Below are 20,243 nucleotides of genomic sequence, written 5' to 3' on the forward strand. Positions count from 1 at the left end.
GTCATGGAAACGTACGTGTGAATGGAGGTGTTAAAATTAGTATTTCTTCCCATTTATGGTGGACTAAATTATTAAGCTACTACTTATCTACACCAGACTGGCTGCTACTACTGAAAAATTCCATCAAATTACCAGATGTCTCGTGCATCTTTTTATATAAATATGCCCCAATCTTATAGGATCTATTTGGTATAGTTAGAATGTTCGCGATATCCACCAATACTATAATCAAAGCTCTGTGGTTGGGAAAGTGATCCCATCACAATGTCTTGTTCTCTAGCCTTGGTTTCAAGATCAGTTCAACATTCAACTCACAGCTATTACGTCCAAAAGCACTTGATCTGTAATCAAGCAAAGAACATTTTCAGTAAGCTGCTGGTTATGCTTAGCACTTTAGCTTGTTTATTTTTCTAGAGGACTTTATATGGTGACTTACTCATCTTTTCTTCTCTTTAGGGAGTTTCTTTGACAGCACACTTATTCTATTGTCAGTGTTCTCGGGCATGGTTTCCTGGAAATCTCATTGCTAGGAAACACCTGAAGTCCAGGTTTACGTCCCGTCAGGTTATGGACACACCTTTTCTTAACTGCCGTTTAGATTCCAGAATTAACTCAGGTTGTCTCAACATTGTTTCAACTCTGCCAGACGAGTGAGTTGAAGTTTGGTATGACTACGAGCTCACCTGCTCGCTGACATTTTAATCATGAGTTCGACACGTTTCATTATCGCTCAGGTGAATTGGAGCCCAATAATCCTTTAATTATATTACGTTGCACAAACAATGAAATTGCATGCCGGTTCACTAGAAGAGGTGCCTGCTAATTATAGCACTACGGTATTTTTTTTCTCTCCACTTGTTCACTTCAAACAGCCAGGACTTTTCTTATTGGATAAAAGTTGGATGGCAGAATTGTTTGTTGTATAAGCAACAGTTTTAAATCACTTAAACACAATGGCAGAACAAAAGCGGGAAGTATTAAAATATTTTATTTCTTTTACAAGATGGTTTGATAATTGTACAGACATGTTGCATAAAACGTTATGCCTAAAAGTTTAGAAAATAAACACTCACCTCGCAAAAGTGCTCAAAGTGACAAGTTCTTTTAGAAAATGTAAAAAATTGTTTTACATCAAGATGTGAACAGTGCAATCCAAAAAGTAATGAAATACGGTTCTCTCCTTTTTACAATATGCAGCTGGGTCTCAAAAAAGAAGGTTTGTGATTTCAAACTTACAAGTTCACTTATACAAAAAAAAAAAAAAAAGGAAATTCACAGAAATATTAACAGTACATTTGATGTTCGAGGTAAAAATTACAGTAATGTTTGACAGCGATATCATATTTTAAGGCTGTTTAATAAATACTTTTATATTCTAAAAATAAATTGAGAAAGTACCATTAAAACACATTCAGGGATCCACAGATCAGTTGGTGGACTTGGTCACTTTCTCTGGGGCAGCGGCACTTACATTTAGGGAATCCTCATTGGGGAGAAATTCTTTCAAGAGGAATGTCAGGAGCATCTGAGATGAACGATGAAGCAAAAGCAAACAAGATTTGTTCATTTACGCTGAATGAAACGGGAAAATCTGATACAAGAAACAAGGGATGGTGGCGGAGTTTAAATGTTTTATACTCACATGGAGCAGCAGTTGGTTTTCTTTACGGTTCTGAAAAATATTAAAAACCGTCTCCACGTCCGTTTTCTTCAGGACAAGATAGTTTGAATCTAAAGAGAAAATTAAGTCAGGTGGATTGTCAACTGCAGGAAATAGGAGGGTATTTCCCACCGGTGGGCGAGCCCCCTACATTTGGCGTTGATGAGGTTGTGCGCTCGTTCCCTCGTCTCGTTCTTCTGCTCGTCAGTGCGAGGAGGAAGAGGAGCAGGAGGAGCAGCCGGCTTAATATCTGGCCACTGTTTTTCCCGCATGGCGTCTATTAATGCGGCCATTTGCACCTCTGTCGGGTTCATCTTGTTCAGGAAAGAGTTTACTTTTCTGTAAAAAAAAAAAAAGGATACAACCAAAAGTCACTTGTATAGAAAAATTATCCAAGAACTGTGAAGGTCTGTCGGTCAGTTTGGGACTCGGCGTCAAACTCACTTTTTCAAGATGGGCATAACAGGTTTCAAAATGGCATCGAATATGTTTATGAGGATGGAGTTCCCTGTTAATGCAGACAGAGTATTAAGCTCATCTTTGAGAACATTCATCTATGTAAAAAAAATAAAAACTGCACCATGCTTTAAAGCCAACTACAAACCAGATATTTCTTTGAGCAGATCAAAGATGGCTTTGGTGGCCTCCAGCTGCTCCCAGTTGACTTGGCTCTTCTGACACTGGGAGTCCTCGCCTCTTGGCAAAGTGCCCGGCTGCTTCCCCTTCGTCTTGGCAGCGCCACCACCGCCGGGGAGCTTGAAACACGGCCTCTCTTTTTTGTTCGACCAGCCACTGAAGTGAAGCAGCGACAGGCCTTCCGGCCTCTCGCTCCGGCCGCTGTGGGGCGACGGGTCGGAATCGGGCGGGTCTTCGTCGCTGGCGTTCCTCGTCGAGGCCAGAGACTCTTGCGACCTGGATCGGGTCAGTCCTTTGAAGATATTCCTTAGGTGAAAGGTCAAGACATTATCAGAGTCCTCTGTTTTGTCCTTGGAAGCGTTTCCGCTCTGAGAGTCGGAGGCGACAGGGCAGGGAGCTCCTGCTCCTTCAGGCCATTCCGGAGGAGGAGAACCATGCTGGGAGATCACAAAGGTCGGGATGGAGGAACCAGGAACTTCACCGCCTTCCTCGGTAAAGGCACCGGGGGTTTCTAGTCTTGCCGTTTCTTTGGGGCTCGAGCTCTGCAGAGGCAAACAGTCTGTTCAGTGAGATTTATTTTATTTTTTTAAACATTTTTGAAGCTCGACTCATTCCAGAGATCGTTTTAATAGTTTGACATTATGCAACATGACCGATCTGATGACACAGCGAAAGAACCAGATGATCGGACAAAAAAAAAAAAAGTCTGTCTGAGCACCCAACCGTGTGTGAATGTGTCCAATGATACATGAACCAGAGTCTGAACTGAATGAGGTTTGAGTAATGAATGTGCCGTCTGATCACAGGGTCACGGTTCACAGAGGTAAACCCCAAGGTCGAAGTGAACCCGACCTTTCCCGCAGACTTGAACGTTTACCTCCTCTTCCTCCTGACCAGGAGTCAGGAAGTAAGCCAAGCCGCTCAGGAGGCCCCACACGCCCCCGTTGAGTTCTTCCTCATTCAGCAGTTTGTCGAGAGGACAGAGGAACTGGAAAACCGGTTGGGTGAGGCCGATGAGATTATCTGACACCAACGCCTGGACGAAGAAAAAGAAGAAAAATGCAAGTGAATGAGTGACGAATGTCTGAATGTGTATCTGACGTAAGATCTGAGTTTCTCTCACCTGCAGAAATTGCTCCACTGATACTCTGGCTTCCTCCTTGCCCTCGCCCTCCGACCCCTCGAGCACCAGGATTGTGGGTAAACTGGTTGAGTCCTGATAACATGAATAATATATAGGAGTAGTTTGTCAACCCCATTCCCCCCCCAATCATCCCCCCGGTTCATGCAGAATAGACACAAGCAACAAGTCTTTTCTCTGAAGCCAAATGGGGAAACAAAAAAAAAAACTTCCTTTTCCTATTGTGTAAAAAAAAAAAAAAAAAAAAAAAAAAAAACACTGTATAAGTGTATCACAAATGAAAAATATCACAGTACACTACCCCTAAAGCTCCATTAGCACAGGACTGGAGCCTCATGTGCAGACTCTCCTCCAATCTGTTCACCAGGCTGGGACCGACTGCAAATAATCCCCAAACGTGTTCAGAGACAATAATTACAATGAGTTCCACGTAATGGCATAATCCACCTGGCGCATCGCGTCTGGTTGATTACCTGCTTGGCTGGCAATTTAAGTCCAAGATTTAATTTGGTTTTATTTTAAAAGGTCGGCGGTCCTCTGCTCACTAGTGCAGTTCAGTTCTAAAGCGGACAACGCAAAGGCCAAAACGACAGTCTAAATAAGCGCGGAGCTTTAAAGGGTTTAAGTTGCAACAAAGTGAACCATTTATTCCAGTAGCGAGTCGTGGGACAAAACGTGTCCTTCCTGTTGCCTTTTTACCTGCCATCTGTTGCGGAAGTGTACGACATCCATGTAGGTCTTCCTGATGTCCCACTGAAGGTTCTCGGGGCTTTTCTCCTCCTCCAGGTGCACGGTGAAGATCAGCTCCTCTTCCTCCCAGTCGGCCTGCAACACAGCCGACTCCGGCTCAGACATGAACGTGCCGTACAAGGGGACTTTTATTTATTTATTTATTTTTTTAAACCGAGGCTCGGGCCGACGTGACCTCGGGCCTGCGGGACGTTCCACCCCCGCCGCCGGTATTCGGGACTCACGTGAGGGATGCTGACAGCCCAGCGGCCGACGCGCCACATCTCGTACGAGAGCTTGAATTCCATCATGTTCTCCTTCACGCTGGTCAAGTAGTCTTCCAGATCACTGTCGTCCTGATGGTGATTTGCCCCAAATTTAAAAAGAAAGGAAAAAAAAAGAAGGTTGAGAGTGAATTCATCCGTCCGCATTTCACAAACTGTCCTCCGGGCCGTTGGGCCTTACCCTGTCGGAGTCCTGCATGCTGAGGACGGAGCCGTCCCTGCTGCCCACGGAGCAGTCGCTGGACGCGTCTCCCTGCATCGACATGACCCTGACGATCAGCTCCTGCTCCACGGTCTTCAGCTTCTTCTTCTTGATTTTCTTCTTGTCCTTCTCCGGCTTACACTTCACCTTGTCCACAAATTTAGACCATCCTTCTTTTAACTTGTTTGCTGAAAAAAAAAAAAAAAAGGAAGGACAGAGATGTTTACACAACTTGTGGTATTGATATTTTACAGTCTTTTGACCTTCTCTGTTTATACAACTGCAATGAAGAGACACAAGGTCCCGGTCTTGTATACAGTAGCGAGCGAGAGAAAAGCAATGCATTCTACGCACACCTCAACAACGCAAACCTGCATCTGCACACAGTGGATCGGCTTTTTCAAAATGCCATAAGAACTATTCACCAGCTTTAGGCACGTAGGAACCGTAAGCATGATTTGTAATCACACGTTTAATGCTACAATCAACACAGTGGCCTAATTAGGAAGAATATCCCATCAGGTTTAAATAATTCCTAAAGATCATAATAAAACAAATGTATTATTCATAGAGTTTTATTTAGTCATCATCACGGTTGGGCTCTTTGTTAAACAAAGAGATGGAAGCTGATTGAAGACAACAAAAGGATTTGGCATCCATTTGAGTGTTTGTGGAATTGTCAACAAGAGACGGGGGGGATTAATTATGTGTTGACGGGCAGGCTGGTAGAGGGAAGTATAATGTCACAGAGATAACATAATGCATTGCTAGGCATCAAACTGTCGTACAGGATGTTATGCAAGCGAAGGCCTATGTGCAAGTGTTCTCAAAAACAACCACAAACTCCTGCGTCTGCTTTTCTCAGGCCTCCGGGATCTTAATCTGAAATGTGTTCACACTCGAAGCTGAAAATCAGGTTACAAATCACATCCCTGGGGTTAAAGTCTCAATTATGCTTTTAATAGAAACTTAACAAATAATTTAAAAAAAATAATACCCACCTTTCCTTTTGGTTGAGAGTCCGGTGCCGGTTGAAATCGCTGCTCCCTGCGAGCTCCTTGAAATGCATAAAAAGGTTTTTAGTTTTTTTTTTAAAACCCACATCCAACAGAACCAGGTCAGTTTTCCAGTTAGTCCAGTTCAAAGCGGATCTCACAGCCGTGGCATCGAGGCTCGCTACAAAGTCTGTCGAGCCGGCGGGACCCAAAAGAGGACACTCACCCGTCCCTGCCTTCGCCCTCCTCTGAAGCCGGAGAGGTTCGATCCGAGTCGGATCCACAAAGCTCCTCCACGGAGCCCGTCGGGGTCGCGCTGTCCAGCTGGCTCACCACCAGCTGGTTCAGGGTGTCGGGGTCCGACAGCCACGTCACCAGCAGACCGAGCCCTGAAGAAAACATTGTGACATTAACACACACACACACACACACACACACACACACACACACACACACACACACACACACACACACACACACACACACACACACACACACACACACACACACACACACACACACACACACACACACACACACACACACACACACACACACACACACACACACACACACACACACACACACACACACACACACACAGGCGAGATAGTCACAATAGCATATTGTAATGAGTCACGTTTATGAAAACAACATTGTAATATACGCGCAATCTGGAATACTAGATTCCTCAATGGAAAGTTTTGGAATAGTTAAGCATTTTGCAAATCATGCTTATTTGCCACAAGCTAGCAGTTAGCTTAGCGAAGAAGTCGAGGAACACAAGGAAAACGGCACCTCTAAAGCGCACCGATTTAGATAAAATAACGTGAAAAGATGACTTCTGAAGTTGCGTGTAGATGAGTGGTGCAATACATCCCAGTATTAGAAGAAGAAAAAAAATTGTTTTTTCTGTAAAAGCAAGCCCTGTAGAATTCGTCCGTTCCAGAGCAATGAAAAACACTCAATTATGTATGAATAACTTAGAAACGAGCCGCTTCTACCTGCCAAGATCATCAGATGCGGATAAAAGTCGACCCAAGCCGTCAAAATCATTTTAACTGAACCACATGAGAATTGTTAAAAAAAAATAAAAAATTACTGCTCAGCAAGACTGCCTTGAGATAAGACATTTTATCTGGCTCTATGGTAACTCACAAAACCCCCCAAAAAGGAAATGGCAATTCAGTGCAGAAGGTCGACGCAGAGAACTCATGTTCTCAGTTCCACGCCGCCGCTGAGAATCAGGGATTTACATACGAGCCCCACCGCCGAAAGAGGTCGAGGGAGGCTTAGCTCTTATGCAAGAGTGCAGTGAATTTAAAGCTTTCGTACCCTTTAAGGCAATGATCTCAGTCAAGGCACAGCGGTTGACCTCGTGGCTCCAGAGAGCTTCGTGGAAAAGGTTACGCACCAGAGCGTCGGAACACTTGCGGAGAGCAGCGACCTCCTCCGCCCTCGAGCTCAACGAGGCCTCCCTGAAACAGAATAACAGATTATTATGGGAAGTATACTTGATCGTGGATGTTTATCCCCACTAACTGACGGTCACTTGATCCTACACAGCTCCCCCGTTCAGCAAAAAATAAATAAAAAATGATGGCACTGCAGGGATGAGCTTGTGAAAAAGGTAAATTATTCATAGCTTTTATAGAGTTCAGCAGCATTACAGAGTGCAACGAGTAGCTGAAGCTCCAGGAATCCAAAAAAAAAGAAAAAAAATAGGAGCAATGTTCACCTGTCAGACTGCTTCGCGTTATGCAAGTGCTGAGTCAAAATCCGAACGCAGCCCACGGCCGCCTGGCAGACGTCGAAGCCCTCGGCTCGCCGGATGACGCGGTCGAACACGAAGTCCAGCTCCCCGCTGAGCACCTGGTGCAGGGGCTGGCGCCGGCGAGGCTCCGAGACGCCGTACCAGGGCAGGAGCAGCTGGGCGTAGGCGCACTCGAACACTGGAGGAGGCAGAAGGAAGGAACAGTCACACCAACACACACACACACAACTAGAGACTTTAAAAGCTTGTTTGGTGAAATTCAGATTGTGTGTCCGTTCAACACAAAAAAAAACAACAAGCCCAGAGGATTCCCCTGTGAACCAGATGAGGCAGGTCTCGTTTTAGTTACAGCAACAAAATGTTATTTACACGTCATGTAGAGAAAAGCCGAGACCAGCAGAAGGTGCAGACGAGGGGCTTTCACACCGGATCTTATTTATGTCTGCAGACCGGGAGTTGTTATTAAAAAAAAAAAAAAAATGAATTATTCATGTTTCCAAAGATTTAGAAGCACACACTGACTTTCAATGGAAAGGAACAGCACAGAAACATGTTGGGATGTAAATGGACGATTATAGTTCGACTTGTTCTGCAGGAATAAAATACACAGGGAGTTTGATACTTGAAATCCAAAAAGACACGGGGCAACTTTAGACCAGAGAGGGAACACATAGTGAGCTGTAATGAACCGCAAGCTTTCTCAACTCCAGAGGAGTTAAAATAAAGTGCTTCTGCAACCAAACTCAATGCCAAAATAAAAAAAGGATCTTTCACCTTCTCACTTCCCCACTTTTTCAAGGTTACACATGAGCCACGACACATTTTAAATGCAGACGACATGAAATGCATGTTTAAGGCCAAGGAAGCTGAGCTCAGCTGTAAAGAACATGAATCAAGTCTTTAAAAAACAGCACCAATAGACAAAGGAAACATTTATGGTATTTCCTGTTCTGTATCTCATCCATTGCATCTTTTTCTTCTTCTCTCTTTTAAGCCCCTCCTTGCATCCTGTCACGCTAGACACAGCTGCTTCTATGCAAATGTGTCCTTTTCACATGATGTGTCAAGTCAAAACAGTAGAAGAATTTGTCCGCAAACCTTACCTGAGCAGAACCTTGATTATTTACAATTCTTTCTTTAATTAAATGTCCACTCTCGGGTTGTGGACCGTTACGTCAGATGCGTTTCTGCCACTGAAATGAAATAAAATCGATGTTTCTGTGCTGCTGGGACACGCCTCACCTTGCTGCAGGGACGTCTTCACGAGTGGGTACTGGGACTCGGACGGCTCAGGGGGACGTTGGGACAAGCCCCCGGACAACACTCCCTCCACGGGCTCCTGGAAATCACGAGATGAAGTTAAACGAGCCGTGCAAAGTGGATTGGAAAACTGAAAGCCAACTTCGTTGTCGTCTCATCCCATCGGGGAGTGATAAGTGACACAATTCCCCTTAAAACGATCACATTTTAAAGCCACAAAGTCACAGCCGCGTACCTGCAGCGGGTGCCAGACCCCCGACCCCCCGTCGGTCTGAGTGCTGCCCACGCGCCGGCTCCTCGCGAGCAACAGCGGAGCGGCGAAACAAAAGAGGCAGCAGACGACGCACTGAGTCGGCGTGCAGTCGGAGAGGAGCCACGCGGCGCACAGAGCCGCGGCGACGGAGAGGCGCCGCAGAGACATCGTTCCTTCCCCCCGCTACTCGAGGCGCTGCGCGCCCGCGGCCCCCGCGTCGCTGTCGGTGTCGGTGGTGGTGGTTCGCATAGTCAGCGAGGACGAGGACGCTGTTAAACGAGGGCTGATACCGGGAGGGGGCGGGGACTTTATTGAACTGGTGATAGCGCAGCTGTGATTGGCTGAAGGAAATGCCCGCGTGCCTGTTATTGATTATGACAGGATGCCATCTAGAGGTTACTCCGAGGATGAAGCGGTCCCAGCCACCCATCTCTCTCTCTCTCTCTCTCTCTCTCTCTCTCTCAATCTATCTGTCTAAAATGAATGAAACCATCTCAAAACGTTACGAGGGTAAATCCCGCACTAAAAACTTACTGAGCGTGAAAATATGCAGTTTCACATATTCTTCATAAGTGAACTTTTGCCCATGTTATCATCTTTGTTTCAAATATTGAAAAGCGGCTTTATAAACAAAACATTTTTATTGTAATGTTTTCTATTTTGTATCTATGATTCTTGACTTTTGTAACACTTTTAATAGTGTTGTGTTTTCTCTCACCATATTAAAATGCCAAGTCAAAATCCTTGCATGTGAAAATCTAATGTTGATTCTGATTTGTGGTAGAAGTAGACATTCAAAGGCCACAAGGTGGCGCTAACGCTGCTCTTCAACTAAACAACAGACAGGAACCAGATCTGTCAATAAACTGAACGATAATGAAGACACTGTTGAGAGTAATTTGATGAGAAAGACAAGCTCGTGTACTAATAAAGGTCTGCGGTCAGAGAATGGGCTTCATAATGCTGTCCTTCAAACATCTGCAAAATAATTCATACATCTGTTTTTTTCATTTTGAGTGGAGACGACGGGTCACGACCCGGTGGATTTATGACGTATTTCAGGAAATAGCTGATATTACGCAACACAAGGCTTTTAGTGTGAAGGGCGGAAGCTCTGGGGATCCTTACAGCTGCATGTGGGTAAAAAAAACTCTCACTAGCAAGCCCCTTGTAGGTGGATCACTATATGTCAAGTTCGTCCCTACTTAACTATTATTTCACTAGCATTCAAAGGTAAACATTGTACCCTTTACGATGTCTTTTTGGTGTAATTGTTGCTTTACAATTTGAGGATTTGGATATAAAATTCAAATTTACGAGTTAATCAAATTACTTGCATGCACATTAACGCATTAGTAACTGTTATTTAATAATATCATTGTTTAATTTTGTTTTTTATTTCATATTTTAATTATGAGAATTTACGGTTTTCATGTTTGATAAAAAAATAGTATCTCAAACCAAGTTGGCAAATTGTCACAGATACCCGATCCATTTATTTGAGAAGGCATTGGACAAGTATCAGTGTCCGTTAATCTCAAGCTTAAATTCTTACTTTGATGGCTTTATAAATCCAAATCTTTTTCTCTGTGTTAATTTGAAAATGAAAACTCTCCCTGACCTCAATCTTTTTTTAGCCAGCGTGTCCTTTTAAAATCACCATGTGTCCCCCTTTGGTCTTGGTCTTTACATGTCTTCAGGGAGAAATGCATATCAACTTAGAACTGTAAAGCAACAATCTGATGCCGAGACTAAAAAAACAATGCACAAACACAATGTACACTTAGGAATATTATTCAGGCACAAACCGGAGACCATCGGATACCAGCAAAATAAAAGCACACTCGAAAGACGACTCTCGTGTCCTTGACTTGACCTTGAGGAGGCGCGGCGTATCTAAAGCCACACAAACAGTGTGTCAATGGCTGAGTTCCCTTTCGCTCGTTAAAGTTGTAGTGGAGCAGGTGTAGAAAGAGGCTTATACCTGCTGAGACTGCCTTTGGGGACTACACTCATTTCCTCGGTTTGGTGGTTAAGTCAAAGACTTTGTGAGTCCCTGAGAGGAGATTGGACGACGGCTAGCTGCGATTAATCGTGTAATCTGATAGTGTTGCTAAAATTAAGCTATAGTGTCTTCCATTTGGAGATCAGTCCGTGTGTCCCAGACACAGTAATTGTGTCTACGCACTACTTACAAAGCCAGGTACTTTTCAAATCCACAGGAGGACCGCTTTCATCTCAATATATCCGAATAAGCTTATATTTCCTGATTTCTGATAAATGGTTACTTCTATTTTTTCCATTTGAATTCAACTATAAGTCAATCTTAACAAATGAATTTGTATCGTTTTAATCCTTTAGGAGATTTCATTTGATCCTCAGTCACTGAAGTCACTTGAGGAAGGAAGGAAGGAAGGAATTAAACTTATGATAAACCCTTATTGGCATAGACGCCATTCATGTCGCACTTACTGACCGAATACTGAGAGGATTTCTATCAGGTTACAAGTCAGCTGCAGACACACAACTTGTCTGTGCTGCTATTTTTCCAAGTCACAAGCAATAAAAATGTCAGACCACATGTGTCTAGTGGCTTTATAATTAAAACTTCTTGATTTATTTAAACCCTGAAATGGATGGTAAATACTTCTAGGGGGCAGCACCTCTGTAATTGGGCAACGATAACAGCTGGAGACGGATCAAAGCTTCCGAATGTCCCAAAGAAACAAGTCTGTTAGTGAGATATCAATGTTTCCACTAAAAACGGATTAATAGAGAAAGGTTGGTGCTGACAACTGTTCCATATATTTAGACGATTAATCAGACAAACAATTACAATTTTTATCATTTGAAAGGAACAGCATGGTTATAGACTTCAAGAAGTACATGACGTCTTGCTTTTTTTTTACTGCTGACAAGATCGTGTGTCAGGAGGTATTCAACGTGTGGTAACCCTAAAAATAAACACCAACACCAACCTAAAATCCGCCAAGGTGCCCCTTGCCCCAAATACAAAGATATAGTTTAGTTTCTGTGCACTACATGCATTGATCACATGACCAGGATAATGTGTACCTGCAACAGGTGTGTCAAACTGAGTAATGGTCAAATAGCTCAAGGTTAAAAGTCTCCTTGGCAGGAAATAAATGTATATTTAGAAGGTTGCATTAATCCACCTTGCGACAGGTGATCCCGGTTGATTGTCTGCTTTTTTTTCCCAAAAGCATGGCTGGGATGAAATATTGTGAGCTTAACTTTCTCCGCTTGTTTTGGCTCGTCTCCAACTACAACCTGGGAGACCTCTGGAGCTCTAAGCTTACATTTCACGCGGCGTGCTGCCAAATGGCTTCCTGAAGAAGCACAACTGAGCTGCAGGGACACTTTCTTTTACCCGTCGATCACAAAACCAGTCGGGAGATTCACTCAGTGGGAGGGAGTTTATTTCTCTTTTTTTTTCTTTTTCGGCAAGGTTCCTGTGTTCAGGGAATGACTTTCTGGTGAGAGACAAAACAAAAAAAAAAAGGAAAAAGGCATGGGGCCAAGAGAAGAGCGTGTAACAGATTCCCCCAGTACAACTAGTAGAAAATACTAGTTGGTCCCTATAAATATAACTTGGCATTTAAGTTCTTCCAAATGTACAAGATATGTTACAGTTAAACAACATTAACACTGGACATACAAAAAAACAACTTAGAGGACTTTCTTAAGCTCGTCGTACAGGACGAGCACGAAGGCGCCTCCCATGCCTCTGAGCACGTTGGACAGGGCCCCCTTGAAGAAGGCCTTGGAGCCCTCGTCACGTGCGATCTTCTTCCAGCAGTCGATGGTGCCGGAGTACATGATGTCGGCTGAGGGGAGGAACCCAGAATTACAAAAGTGCTCCGGCAACACGAGAGTCACATTTCCGTACGTCGGCGTTGGTACGTTACCTCCTTTGCGTCCGGATTGCATCATCATACGACGACGGACGGTGTCGAAGGGGTAGGACACGAGTCCGGCGACCGCCGTCACAGACTGAGCGATCATCCAGCTGACTAGAATGGACGCGTTCTTGGGGTCCGGGAGCATGCCTTGTGAAGAGAAAAGTCAGTTAAGGGAGTTTAACTAAAAAGGCTCCCAAAGGCCGCCGCCCCCTGAGAGAGATGCACGAGCGCCCGACAATGAACACTCACCCTTCGCTGTGTCGTAGACGCCGAAGTAAGCGGCTCGGTAGATGATGATGCCCTGCACTGACACGCTGAAGCCCTGGTACAGACCCTTGATGCCATCAGACTTGGAGATCTTCACCAAGCAGTCGGCCAGGCCTTTGAACTCGCGCCCCTGTCCGGGCTTGCCGACATCGGCGGCCAGACGCGTCCTGGCGAAATCGAGGGGGTAGACGAAGCAGAGGGACGTGGCTCCGGCGGCGCCACCGGACGCCAGGTTACCCGCGAAGTATCTCCAGAACTGCTTGTGCCTGTCCACCCCGTCGAGGAACACGTTCTTGTACTTGTCTTTGAAGGCGAAGTTGAGGGCCTGGGTGGGGAAGTATCTGATGACGTTGGCCAGGTTCCCTCTCCAGTACGAGAGGAAGCCCTGCTCTTTGGGGATGCGGACGATGCAGTCAATGATGCCCTTGTACTGCATTTCAGCAGTAATCTGTTTGCTGGCATGTTGCACCTGTAATCGAAGGAGAGGTACAACAGGGCATGAGAGGTGACACAAGAGAAGAAGAACATGCACACGGAGAGTGCGTGTGACGTAGCACACTTCTTTAGCTGCGTGAATGACCCTTTAACCTGACCCTGTAACTCGTCTCACCGTGACACCCACGTGACGCAGTCGCATCCACGTGCCTGAGTACAACTCCCATGGCAACCGTTCAACTCCCCCCCCCCCCCTCCCCCAACCCCCCCGCCGCCGCCGCCCCTCCTCCGTGCTGTTGCGCCCAGGCCGCAGCGGAGTGCCACTATGGCGCAACCCTTGCAGTGACCTTGGCTGTGGGTTGTCTAGCAGACCCTGGAGGCCCTGCCGTGGGAGCATTTTTTTTCACCCGTGTAATCGTAGTCTGTGGTCATGCGTGGCCTTCGTTGCGCACTGCGCGTCAAGCGGCGGCTCGATGGCAGGTGCATTGCGTAACTAGTTCTGATGCGCATCGGATTTGCTCCTATTCTCCAGCGTTTCATCCGCGGCTGCAGCCATCTCTGAATCGGGCAACCCGATTCACCTTGACTGCAGCTTTTACCCATAACTGTGCAGCGTATTGGCAATATGTTTTTTTTAATTTATTTTTACCACAACGCATCACAACCGTCGCGTTCGCTTCCCCCTCCATCCTTCAGAAGCGACCCAGCACGGAAATACGCAGCAAAGCATCGACGCCTGTTTTTCTTAAAACTAGCAGACAGGAGGGAACTCGTTTGATTAAAAGATCCACGGAGGGAAAAAGAAAGAAAGATGTAAAACACTCACCTGGAGGAGAAGCTTGACTCTCTCGATGGGGGCTACAGCTGTTTTGGAGATGGCAGCGGAAATGCCACCGGCCAAGAAGTCCTTGGCGAAGGAGATAGCGGTCTCACTCATCTTCAGATAGTATCAGTCGCGGTCCCGTTACTCTGTCGGTGGAGTTGAAATGGCCGACCGCGATCTAGAGGAGAGGGGATTTAAGAAGACCGAACGCGAGAGAGCGTGAACTTCGACTCCTGGGTCTGATTGGTCGGCTGTTGGAGAGGCAGGCGGGGCCAAGTGATGCCCTTTCCCTCATCCCTCAAGTGACCTCTTGAAGAGCAAAAAGTTCCACTATCTTATCATTTTTGAGGTGTTTATATCGTGATTGGGTCACGTCTCAGTAGAACTGTTGAGTTGTTTTGAAGCTTTCTGAATGAGATTGTGCTCAAAGTCAGATGTGGGTTGAAGCAGCTGAGGCCTGAAGGCTACGGCGTGTAAAGGTCACCCCATCTGTTAATGTCCTTTGGCTGTCACTCAGTTTACTACAGTGTGGAGGAGGTCATGATTGAATTAGCTGACTGATTCAATCTCAATAACTAACCAAATTATCCAGTCAGACGGATTGAAATCTCACCAGGAACATGGCCCGTCGCCATGAATGACCCGTAAATACGGGAAGACGTTAAACTGCATTGTAAGTATAAGACAAAATGGAGTCATTCACTGAAGCACATGGAAGGAATAAAGAGGACATCTAAAAGGTATCCACGAGCATACAAACAAACACTCTCAAAGTAAAAGTGAGAAATGTTTAATGTTTTAAACACTTTTCTTCCATCACAATCTATTTTAGCACACTTACATTTCTGATCATAACCTACTCAAATTTACAAAGTATCCACATTTTTACATTCATTGCATAGTGACGATAAAATCAGGTAAATAGAGTAAAATACTTTTTGTAATCCACTTGGATAAACTATAGTATGGCACTGTTTGGTGTTAATAACTGAAATAAGAATCAAAATAAATAGCTAATGCTTAAGGAACATAATATTTGATTAAAAGACATGGAGACACACGAAGGGTGAATAAACGATTAATAAACAAATGCTACGGATAGAAAAAGAACCGTCTCTGAAAGAGGTAGGATGTTGCTGACTGGACATCATTCAAATGCACGTTAGCACCTTCAACGAAGACACAAATGTAAATGTGATGTTCTGTAAACACTACAGGCGCAAGTATGTCCTTTTCGAGCGTGGTCACCAGTCAGACATCTTCTCCTGCCGAGCGTCACCAGCGGTTTCCCAGAGACGACCCCCCCGACCCGAAGCTGCTGTTTCTCAGGTAGCGCTGGGCCTCCTGCAGCTCGTGGGGCCCGAGGCTCTGGTCGACGCCCGGCGCCAGTTTGTAGCTCAGCGGCGAGACGATGTAGCCGTTGCGGTAGAGGCAGACCTGCTTGCACATCTCGAAGCAGGTGAAAAGAAGGCCGAAGTAGGGGACGATCTGTGGGGGGGGGGGGGGGGGGGGGGGCGGAGACAGGGTGGAGCATGAATCCAAACAGAGGGTCTGGTTTGATCGTCACTCAAAGGGCCGCTGAGTTCGTCTTTCATTCAGGTGGAGGTGTGGCTGTTTGTCACGTGGGCCCCCACATTTGTAAAAACGCCATCCGACCCCCATGACCTTTGCAGCTGAAACAGGACTCTGCTCACCTCGCTCGTGATGAAGTCACGGGGGGACTTTATGACGGGGGAGAAGCTCCTCCCGGGCCGTCATAAAGTCACTCGTGCTTCTGAGCACGTGCAGTTTGTGCAAGCGGAGGCAGGCGGCGCTGGATCCTCACGACGTGGCTGAGGTGTAAATGATAATAATGTACATGAGTGAAAAACGGTACCTTTATCGTGTTGGCGGTGAGGCCATTCCACAGCGAGAGGACGCCGTTGCTTTTGGCAACCTGAACGAAACAGTCAATCATTCCATTGAAATGGACGTCGACTCCGCCAAAGTGGGGAAGACGGGCGCTCTGAGCCTGAGGAAGGGAGAAAGGTGAATCATCAAAATGCTACTATGTGTGCGTGAAGTAATAACCGGAAAGGTCTAGAGAAGCAAAAAGATGGAATTCATTGCAAAGTTAATCAATCGTTTATAATAAAACTTTTATTTTTATTTCCATCTCAATATTTTTAGGATTTGCTTCTACATTCTCAGCTGTTTTCCTATCATCTAACCTCTGTCGGCTTTTTTTAATGTTCAACTCAGGAGACATGGAGCAGAGCTGAATCCCCAAAACCAGTGGTTATGTAACGTGGCTCTTTAAGGTCAGGTGACATGGTTGTGGCGGTTTAAGCGAACTGGACGTACACAACTCTCCCTTTGCCTGCCGTCTGATCGTGACCAGCTATCTTTAGAGAACTGTATCTATAGCTCCTGCAGACCAGGGACACATTCCCAGCTGCTGTTGAACCTTGTGATGGCTAAAAATAGGATGATAAAACCGGATGTGGTATTATTGTTTCCCATGTGTCCTTCACGACAGAGGATATCTTAAGCATTATTTCAGGGTAACGTGGTGCAGTATAATGCGTCTGTGTCAAAACGTTTAATATGTGTCCTAACTTTATCAATAGTCTCTCATTAAATTTGTATCATTTTTCATTCAGATTCAAGAGAGGCTAAACTTGATGTAGGTAAACGCTGACTGCCCCCTTCTGGAAGGAGTCTGGTAATACAGCAAATATACGTAAAATACTGTAAACTTGTTTTTGTTTACAGTTCCCTCAAAACATTTTTACTTATAGTATTATGATTTATTTAATAATTTTTTAGCATGATTAATAAAAAAGAATCATATCATAGGTAAGGATTAGTTTTGTTAAATTAATTTTATATTATCTATTTATGATTTGAATTTATCTACAGCATTATCAATAAGAAGTCAGTTAAAAGTGATCTCTAGAATTCTTGCCGATTAACATTTCCCTTAAAAAAAAAGCTAAGTGGACCGAGAGCCTCATTAAATGGGTATTAATCCTCTATTTATTTATATTTATTATAAATTATACCTATATATAATATTGAATTATTGATGCACAATTTATTTAAAAATAAATAAATTCAAAAGCGTAACCTACATTGAGAAAGTGTGGTAGATTACCTGCATCTTCCGCTTCACAGTTTCAAAGGGGTAGGAGAGGGTTTGGGCCACTCCCGCTGCGAGGCAGCCGTTAATGAAGTTCTGGAGGGGAGTGAAGCGAAATGGAGGCTCCTGCCAGAGTTTGTCCAAGTTTATGTAAACCGCATAGCAACCGACAGAAAAGGGAAATGCACCTGTAGAGAAATTAAATGAGGTAAAGCTGCAGTCAAATGCATCAATAATTAAATGTGAGGCCAAATGAGGTCTTCATTCGAAGAGTAGATGTTCAGGAACTCCAGAGCGTTATAAATATGAACGCACCTAACAGAGTGAGAGAAAAGCCCCTGTAGAGAGCAGGCAGCCCTTCATTCCTGTAGATCTTTGAGAGGGTGTGAGCTACTCCGACGTAGGTGGGCTGCCTGCAGCTCTGAATGATGAGCCTCGTTTCCGCCACCTCCAGAGGGTACGTCGCCATGGCAGCAGCAAAGCCAGCAAGTCCGCCGGCGAATATGGCTCTCCACTGAGAGATGAAGCCCAGTTCATCCATGTGAAGGTGGACCATCCTGGACAGACAAAGTCAAAGTTAATGACACTCCATTGTAAGCGTCACATTGATTAAATGGGGAATGGTCACTTGTTTGGGAAGCAGGTCAGCATTATTTGGCTGTTTTTTTCTCAGAACTGATTCCATCTTTGATGATTCATTTATATGCCTGTAGTTCAATGTAATATAATCAATTCACTTAATGTCCACGTTCACAGATCTTAATAAATATATGCAAAGTCCTGCTGTTTCAGTCATAATAAACTAATATATTATTACGTCTATCGACCACATTAAGGACATTGAATTAGAAGCAAGTGAATATCTATAGGGCCGTGTGTGTGGGTGTGTGTGTGCGCGCGTGACTAAAAGGGGAACTGGCACTTTGTTTCTGGAACACGGTGTGCAGCTGTGCAGTGCAGGACAGTGGTTTACATGCAGGGAGGGGCTGCATTCCGCTCTCACCGAGAGGAATATCGCTGGACGATGTGTCCTGAGTTCAGTCTCACAGGCAAGCGATTAATAGTTTTACTCCCTGGCCATTTTACAATGATATGGAGAAAATAAGGCAGGAAGAAAATAGTGACTTAAATGTTTTGTCACTTATGCACGGGACCATTTATTGATTAGAATATTGAAAACGTACAGCAACACATAACACTTAATTAATCATTCACGCCATTTTGAAAGCAGGCAACAGCTTCACTGTGATTATTTATCTCTTCTTCTTGACTTTCAGTCATGGCACAACGTTAAGACAAATCAAAACAGATGAATGTGTTAGACTGGGCTTTAGGAATTTATCCTGAAGATCTGATTTAAGAGCAAACATACAGCAATTAATCAAGCAAATGGTTGGAAGACTGATCGAAAATGGCCAACAATAGAAAAATGATCGATTGACTAATCGAAACATTGTTCAAAATACTGCATGTTGAAATTGTTGGGAGTAAGGCAACAAAACAACACGCCCTGTGAGACGAAACTCAGGGGACGAACAAGCCATCACACCGTAAATATCGACTGAGCAAATACAGCCTTCTGATTGGTTGAAAATAAAAGGTTCGACTCAGTCATGTAAAACCGGAAGTACATCTTTAGCTGCTCGGAAAAAAGTAAACAGATCTATTAAACAAACCCTTTCACGTTATTTCATCGTTACAATTCACAAATAAAGAACGCAGAGGTCACTCGCTGTTCTACTTGTGTCTCCTCCCCTCGTTTCCTTCTTTGCTGCTCGCCACATAAACTCAGTCAGCTGACCGAGAAGGCTAACGTGCTAATCAACATAAACAAAAACATCGAATAAAAGCGAACCTTCGATACAACGCGAGACAGAACGATTCAGATCCGAATTTACGTACTTTTTGTACGCTGCGAGGTGAACTGCGGTGTAGGGGAACAGCCGCAGACAAGAGGCGAGGTTTCCTTTCCAGAAGCCCCGGAGTCCTTCATTCTGGTAGACGAGGAGAAAACTCTGCCCCAAACCCCGCTTACAGTGAAAGGTGCCCACCTGACTCTTAATTTTCACCACCTCCAACGGCGACGTGACGCTTTTACTAAAAATCCCGGCGAAGCCGACGCACATCGAGCTCTGAGAACTCGTCAGTCTGTCGTCTTTTTTAACCGAGGCCATCACTGTTTGACCCCCCCCCCCTACGCCTCCCTCTGCTCCCTGCGGTGATCCGAGTCTCTTGTCCGGCAGAGGGGAGAGGATTTATTCTTTAGTCATCTGTTTGTCATCCCGAGAAGGAAACCCGTCTCCTGCCCCGTCCAGCGGTGTTATGGGGGACTGAGCCCGGCCCTCCGTGACACTGGGGCGCGCTGTGGGACCTGGTTTCTGCAGAAACCAGTGCAGGAGGTTTCTGCAGAAACCAGTGCATCATTTTGATGTTAATCAGAGAAACGCTGGACCCTGTGAAGAGATGCATTGTGCTGTATGTTTTAAAGGGGATTTGGTCACACGTCCAGGGAAGTCAAGTCGGAGGATCATTATTTCTCGTTTTTCTGTCTGATTTTACAGTTTTAAGTATCTCACTTGAAAAAAGAATTGAGAATGTACTTTCTTTTTAACATGACTTTCAACGAATATACAATAAACACTGTTTTATTTAACAAACTTTAGATTTTGTGCAGTTATTATTTTCATTTTCATCCCTGTCAAATTCCCAGTGAACAGGTAAAAGTGAATCAGTTGCATTA

At 44.8% G+C, this 20,243-nt stretch overlaps 3 protein-coding genes across 3 annotated transcripts; all 3 read right to left on the bottom strand.

The window, feature by feature from the left end:
* Nucleotides 1-971: 971 nt before the first annotated feature.
* Nucleotides 972-9,248, bottom strand: si:rp71-46j2.7 (uncharacterized). Its single transcript, XM_037462501.2, has 16 exons — nt 8,917-9,248; nt 8,664-8,760; nt 7,386-7,599; nt 6,983-7,125; nt 5,874-6,036; nt 5,654-5,709; nt 4,632-4,840; nt 4,412-4,522; nt 4,137-4,262; nt 3,420-3,512; nt 3,174-3,332; nt 2,265-2,838; nt 2,105-2,168; nt 1,812-1,999; nt 1,643-1,731; nt 972-1,525 (listed from the first exon to the last, which is right to left on the bottom strand). Exons 1-16 carry the CDS (start codon nt 9,100-9,102, stop codon nt 1,427-1,429), a joined length of 2,571 nt encoding a protein of 856 aa, XP_037318398.2. The 5' UTR covers nt 9,103-9,248; the 3' UTR covers nt 972-1,426.
* Nucleotides 9,249-12,357: 3,109 nt separating this feature from the next.
* On the bottom strand, nt 12,358-14,614 carry slc25a5 (solute carrier family 25 member 5). Its single transcript, XM_037461810.2, has 4 exons — nt 14,386-14,614; nt 13,107-13,593; nt 12,864-13,004; nt 12,358-12,782 (listed from the first exon to the last, which is right to left on the bottom strand). The coding sequence occupies exons 1-4, from the start codon at nt 14,494-14,496 to the stop codon at nt 12,625-12,627; spliced, it is 897 nt and encodes a 298-aa protein (XP_037317707.1). The 5' UTR covers nt 14,497-14,614; the 3' UTR covers nt 12,358-12,624.
* A 542-nt stretch (nt 14,615-15,156) lies between these two features.
* On the bottom strand, nt 15,157-19,953 carry slc25a43 (solute carrier family 25 member 43). Its single transcript, XM_037461809.2, has 5 exons — nt 19,406-19,953; nt 17,819-18,060; nt 17,519-17,691; nt 16,259-16,393; nt 15,157-15,870 (listed from the first exon to the last, which is right to left on the bottom strand). Exons 1-5 carry the CDS (start codon nt 19,675-19,677, stop codon nt 15,658-15,660), a joined length of 1,035 nt encoding a protein of 344 aa, XP_037317706.1. The 5' UTR covers nt 19,678-19,953; the 3' UTR covers nt 15,157-15,657.
* Between the last annotated feature and the right edge of the window lie 290 nt (nt 19,954-20,243).

The sequence above is a fragment of the Pungitius pungitius genome, chromosome 2, assembly GCF_949316345.1.
Source record: "Pungitius pungitius chromosome 2, fPunPun2.1, whole genome shotgun sequence".
In the NCBI taxonomy this organism is placed as follows: Eukaryota; Metazoa; Chordata; class Actinopteri; order Perciformes; family Gasterosteidae; genus Pungitius; species Pungitius pungitius.

Coding starts and splice junctions, on each gene's coding strand:
- si:rp71-46j2.7 (XM_037462501.2), bottom strand. CDS start 9,102: ATGTCTCTGCGGCGCCTCTCCGTCGCCGCGGCTCTGTGCGCCGCGTGG. Junction 6,037..6,982: donor TGAGATCATTGCCTTAAAGG/GTACGAAAGCTT, acceptor TGTTTTCTTCAG/GGCTCGGTCTGCTGGTGACG. Junction 4,523..4,631: donor GCATGCAGGACTCCGACAGG/GTAAGGCCCAAC, acceptor AATCACCATCAG/GACGACAGTGATCTGGAAGA.
- slc25a5 (XM_037461810.2), bottom strand. CDS start 14,496: ATGAGTGAGACCGCTATCTCCTTCGCCAAGGACTTCTTGGCCGGTGGC. Junction 13,594..14,385: donor GAGTCAAGCTTCTCCTCCAG/GTGAGTGTTTTA, acceptor CTTCGATTACAG/GTGCAACATGCCAGCAAACA. Junction 12,783..12,863: donor GCAATCCGGACGCAAAGGAG/GTAACGTACCAA, acceptor TCCTCCCCTCAG/CCGACATCATGTACTCCGGC.
- slc25a43 (XM_037461809.2), bottom strand. CDS start 19,677: ATGGCCTCGGTTAAAAAAGACGACAGACTGACGAGTTCTCAGAGCTCG. Junction 18,061..19,405: donor CACCTCGCAGCGTACAAAAA/GTACGTAAATTC, acceptor TTGTCTGTCCAG/GATGGTCCACCTTCACATGG. Junction 17,692..17,818: donor CTTTTCTCTCACTCTGTTAG/GTGCGTTCATAT, acceptor ATTTCTCTACAG/GTGCATTTCCCTTTTCTGTC.